The following is a 6,000-nucleotide window of genomic DNA, read 5'->3' on the forward strand; positions in this document are numbered from 1 at the left end:
GCATGCACGCACACCAACAATGTATTGAGAGTATTAGTGCATTAGTGGGTACTCCATCAATAAAGTAAGCACTGCTTTCCCAAAGCCCAGGCCCTCCACAGAACAGGTCTAGACCACAGCGGTTGCCTTTGCTGTTTACCAAGGAGAACTGCTGGGGTACATATATATATATGGGGGTTCTGCTTTTACTTTTTTGAAGTATCTCTGTACTGTTTCTCTGGAGTGTGCTGATTTGTATTCCCACCAGCAGTTTGCATGGTGTTGTGTTTGATAATAAAATGAGCCATTATGGTCAGTGAAGCAGTTTCCTTTTGCACTTCTCAGGTGACTAACGATGCTAGGCCTCTCAGCCATGTTTCTATCTTCTTTTAGGAAATGTCTGTTTAAGTCAGTCACCCATTATTGAACCAAGTTGTTTGGATTTTGCTGGTGAGATTTTGAAATCCAACATGCCCTGAATATTGTTAGCCCTCTGTCAGCTGCACAGCCTACAGATAGCTTCTCCACCCTGATAACTGTTAACTTGGCTGTGCAGAAACTTGTTGGCTGGGTGGCTGATTTCAGGTGCTTTTGTGAATTTGCCTCCAAAAGCATTGCCCATTCCCATGGCCCAGGAAACAGGGTCATATCTCACAGCTGAGTGGCATCCATTCCGAGTTTGTTTTGATTGTTGATAGATTACGTGTGGGCCATTGCTTGTTTTCTCCTGTGTCTGTACATCTTGTTTGGCTGTAGAGATGCACACATCACTTCAGTTGTCTTTTGTCCCTGTTTGTGCTGTGCTGATCCGGGCTCCTTAGGTCTGTGCTTACTTCAGTTGAGTGAATGCATTTAGTATGTGATTTTTGGTTTTTTTGAGACAGGGTTTCTCTGTGTAGCCTTGGTCATCCTGGATTCACTTTGTAGACCAGTCGAACTCACAGTGATCCACCTGCCTCTGCCTCCTAGAGTGCTGGGATCATAAGCACACACCACCATGCCCAGCTCATATGCTTTGATAATGGCAAGTTTTCATGTTTCTTTTCCTTTCCTTTGGCTTCAAATTTTTCCTAGTCTCTGCAGGAAATCTTTTACTTAATCTTGAGACCTGGTGGGCTTTTACTCTCCTTGAGGGCTTCTGCTGTTTTTATGACATCCTGACAATTTGTTGAGTTTGGTATCTTCTCATCTCTCTGAGGATGATAATCCTTGTTTTTTTTTTGTTTTGTTTTGTTTTGTTTTTTGTAATAGTTTTCTCCTTGCTCTTTTGTATAGTTGCTCTTTCATCAAATGTTTGAATATTTTACCTGGCATGGTGGCACACACCTTTAGTCCCAGTACTGGGGAGGCAGAGGCAGGCGAATCTCTGTGAGTTCAAGGCCAGCCTGGTCGACAAAGCGAGTTCAGGACAGCCAGGCTACACAGAAAAACCCTGTCTCAAAAAACCAAAAAGAAAAAAAAAAATAGTTTCATTAGGGTTTCCTCTATTTTTTAAAACTATAGCAGGACAGTAGTGGTGCACACCTTTAATCTCAACATTGATGAGGCAGGGAGAGAGAGACAGGTAGACAGGTGGGAGTTCTAAGCCAGCCTGGTCTACAAAGTGAGTTCATGACAGCCAGGGCTGCATAGAGAAACCCTATCTCAAAAAATTGATGACTGACTGATGTAAAAAGGCATGATGGTAGACACCTCTAACAGAAGGATGGGTGTTTACACCCAGTCTCCCAAGTCAGCTCTCTAGGGAAGGTTAGTGCTTGTTTCTGTTTTCTCTGTGGATTTTTGTAGTTTCAAGGACAGTTAACATGAGGGCTTGCATTCTGGAAATGGGATGGAGGCGGGTGGGGTCCTCATGTCCCTTAACCCTGTTTTCCACCCTGACTGATTCTCCTCCCCTCTCCTGCACTGCTCATTTCTTTTTTTCTTTTCTTTCTTTTTTAATTTTGTTTTTGTTTTTTTTGGGGGGGGGAGGGTTCAAGAGATTTTCTCTGTGGAGCCCTGACTGCCCTGGACCAGGCTGGCCTCAAATTCACAGAGATCCACCTGCCTCTGCCTCCCTAGTGCTGGGATTAAAGGCGTGCGGCACCACGCCTGGCTCACTGCCCATTTCTAAAATCTAAGCCTTTATTATGTTTTGTTTCTAAAGAAAATAATTTTTTTAAATCTCATTTTGGTGATTTTTGATAGGATTTTTTCCAACTGTTTAGTTTCCTAGAAGATAAAACAGAAAGAAGTTATGTTTGTTCTAGCAAGAAGGCTCTGGATATAGCTAGGTTCAGAGGTTAAACTTGTGCAGGGCCTGTTACACTGCCCCTCCCAGAAGAAGTTATGAGAGTTTTCTTTGGTTTTGAGACAAGTCTTTCTATATAACCCTGGCTAGCTAGAACTCTGCATAGATCAGGCTAGCCTTGAACTTACAGAGGTCCATCTGTCTCTGCCTCCCAAGTGCTGGAACAAATGGCACATGCCTCTCAGCTGAGCTGAGTTTGGTTTTTTGTTTGTTTTCCTTTGTAAAAAAAAATTATGTAATTCTCATAGTTGATTTTGAAATTTGTTAAAATTTTGAGATGTCATGCATTCACTGAGTTATTGAAAGGTGGTGACCCACAGAGGCAACATGCCATAGGTCCCACAGAGCCCTGCTCACCCCACCCCTGCTGCCACCATTGCCCTAATCAGTAATACTACAGGGTATTTTGCCTGATGTTAACTTGATAGAAGATGTATCAAACAACAGGGCTTTTTCAACAGAAATTATGAGATTGATTTCTGTGGTTGCATGTAGCAGTTCTGTAAAGTCATGCTTACGGGTTGTTCCTTTGGTATCCACATTTTCTTCCCAGTCATGGAGTGCACCTATGGCTTTGTATACTGTGCGCAGGTGTCCCCATCAATCCATCGCCAGCCTTCCATAGTAAACATTGAGTTACATTTCTCTTACATGATTTACTGTTCTATAGTGTTTTTATTACAATTTTAGGAATGTCTTCCTTTTTGTCCCCTCCTGTTTTGTTCTTTTTCTAAGGTGTATTTATTTTAGCCTCTGCATTTTACCTACATTTATGTATATGCACTGTGCACAACGGTCAGAAAGTGTCAGATCCCCTCATGCTGTGAACTGCCTGACATGGGTCCTTGGGAAGATCAGGCTCTGAGCCATCTCTCCAGCTGTTTCTCTGGTCTCTTTTACCCAGGATTACTTTAATGAAGATAGGGAAGCTCTCGGGTAATCTCATTGTTGTGTGACTTGTTTTCCAAATGTTAAAAAGAAAGTGATGGCACTTAAGCCTAACTTGTAGCTGTGAAGTGAAGCTATATACCAGTGACAGCTAGGTGTGCTTGCCTTAGCCTCCGGCCCATCTGTGCTCATTCTTCCGTTTCCAGCTGCCTCTTAGCCCCTCAGCCGGGGCTGTCTTCACTAGAGATGCTCACACTCACTGTCTCTTTATTGACAGCCACATCAATACTGTGACCTTTGTGGTAGAAAATTTCAAGTTCATAAATGTGTTTGCTGCTTACCAGCAATTTTCTCATTTGTGAAATTTGTAAAATCTTGAATGAAGATACAGAAATATGGTGTGTAGCAGTCTGTGCATACAAACCCTGACCAGCTAGAAAGTCAACTGAGTCAGGGTACCATAAGTTGGCCTTAGTTTGCTCATCAGTAAGTTGTGCTAGCTCAGTGCTAGCATGCGCCTCCTCTTCCTACAAAGCTGTATTAACATTGGCTGGGAATGGGACTGTTTGATATTTCTATTTTAGCTGTTACGGTCTATGATAAGGAGTCTTAACTATAATCCTGAAGATTGACAATCTGTTTTGTTTTGTTTTCTAGATTGTTAAAGAGACATGAAAACAACTTATCAGTGCTAGCCATTAGTAACATGGAAGCTTCCTCTACCCTTGCCAAATGCCTTTATGAACTTAATTTTACAGTTCAGAGTAAAGAACAAGAAAAAGACTTGGAAATGCTGTAGTGAATCCGACCCCACTTACACAGTGGGGACGCAAGTCAGATACATTTCACACACTGTTACTGAAGAAAGCACGAAGTCTTAATGGAACAGAGACCATAGAATGAATTATTTTGTCCTCTCAAGATGCTGAGAGGAAGCTTCGTATTCTGATCTCTGAACGAATCCCTTTCTTTTCTGTTTAAAAAAAAAATCTGAAAAAAAAAAAAAAGAAAAAGAAAGAAAGAAAGAAAAACTGCTGTGGGATTGTCAACCAGCTTATCTGCAGGATGTCTCAGATCTGGCCAATCCTGATGGAAACTGGTGTGATCAGAATTCAGTACCATCCACATTGGAATATACATGGAATAGTGTAAAACCTACGTGAGCAGATGAAATAGAAGCATTAAATATTTTTATCTATATCCAAAAAGGAGCACATTTTTATATTTACGAAACCATTTAAGCTGGTTTGAATAACGACAGAGTTTGAGCACACCTACCCCAGCTTCAGAGGGGCCACCAATATCTAGCTGTGGATTGTGTGTTTTGTTTAGAATCAGTAGCTTGGTTTTCTTACTTGAGCCAATATATTTTCACTTATTTATTATCATAAAAATTTACCAGTCTGAATAGATCTTGTAAATATTTGTGAATAGAATGAACACCGTTCATGCCACTGCAGCCACTGGAGGACGTTGTGTGGTGCCCTAGAAGCATTATTAGTAGGCTCTAAAGTTTTCTAGACTTTCCTGTCAACTGTAAGTAATTGTGATATATTCTACGCAGTGGATGAATGTTCTTTAAATTTGTGTAAATACTTCTGCAAAGGTACTGATGCTGTAAAGTCAAAACAGTTTTGTGGAACTGTGATTTTTTTTTTTTTTTTTTCCCTTTTGTTTTTGGCTTTCTTGCTCCCCACCCCCCACCCCGGGTTTTTGTATTATACACCGTATAGAGCTCATTCTGCTGGCTGAAAGAGTATGGAATAATATATCTCATGTCATTTTTGTAGAAGAAAAACTATTTGAATTTTGTTTTTGTTTTTGTTTTTTGGTTTTCCCTAACATGTATCCACTGTAAGCGTTTGTCATGTACAAGCTCAGAGCTTGCACAGAATCTTTTGTACATTGGTTTAAATACATGGAACTTTATACAGGTTTTCTCCTGTGTTATATACGCATTATGTGCAGGTGTGATATTTTCTTCACTACTTTTTCTATCTTAATATAGTGTGGAATTTTATTGTATTATTCTTCCATTCTTAATACTGTACCACATTCCTGCTCAGAAACTGCTCACTTCCTTAAATTGTCTTTTCCCCTACGCGTGAAATGTATCCACTTATAACTGCCTATTGCCTGTTCTATTAGCATCCAAAAATGTGGAAGGCCTCCCAACCACCATTTCTGCTGTGTCCTTAGGATGTGCAGTTAAAAAAAAATATATATATATATAGACCTGACAGTTTATGTTATAGAATGGCTTTATTTACTTTGGTGACTGTTTATAGTTTTTAAATAAAAGACTGAACATTTTCTTGAGTCCTTTATTTCTGAGTATGCTTAAGACATTCTAAAATTAAAGTATCCTAGGTTTAGCTGAAGGCAAGGTCCAACGGTCACCTACTTACTTTTTAGTACTTGTGATAATACCATAGAGAACAGAAAGGTACATCACGTGACAGTCTGCTCACAGTAAGAGACAGAATTCCTATCTATAACATAACAAACAGTAAACCCAGAAAGTGACTGATAGACAGTCCAGTTTGCCTTACTGAGTATCATGCATCTGAGTGAAAGCTTTTATTGTTTAGCATTTTTTGACTGTTGGTTCAGTTTAACTTGACTTCAGGGCCAGATTCTTTGAGATGAGCTTCAGTTTGGACATAAACTTTAAATATCTTGATTCACTTATTAGTACCAAAAAGTAATTTCTCCCAAAGGGGGATCCCTGTCTGTGTACTTAACAATATCTGTAAGAGATGTGTGATGGCGCCCACAGCTTTCTCAGGGTGGTGGTAGCGGTCCTCTCAAATATTGCCAGATTTACAAGGTTCCTGAGGCCA

General features: G+C 40.2%; 1 protein-coding gene across 1 annotated transcript in view; it reads left to right on the forward strand.

Moving 5' to 3' along the window:
• The window catches only part of Arid2 (AT-rich interaction domain 2), a 130,916-nt gene extending 125,183 nt beyond the window's left edge, over positions 1-5,733 (forward strand). The window contains exon 21 of the mRNA XM_051160260.1: positions 3,815-5,733. Within this exon, the coding sequence (XP_051016217.1) occupies positions 3,815-3,956 (142 nt within the window). The 3' untranslated portion in view covers positions 3,957-5,733. The remainder of the gene's footprint in view (positions 1-3,814) is intronic.
• The last annotated feature ends 267 nt before the right edge of the window (positions 5,734-6,000 follow it).

Source organism: Acomys russatus, chromosome 17, assembly GCF_903995435.1.
Source record: "Acomys russatus chromosome 17, mAcoRus1.1, whole genome shotgun sequence".
Classification (NCBI taxonomy): domain Eukaryota; kingdom Metazoa; phylum Chordata; class Mammalia; order Rodentia; family Muridae; genus Acomys; species Acomys russatus.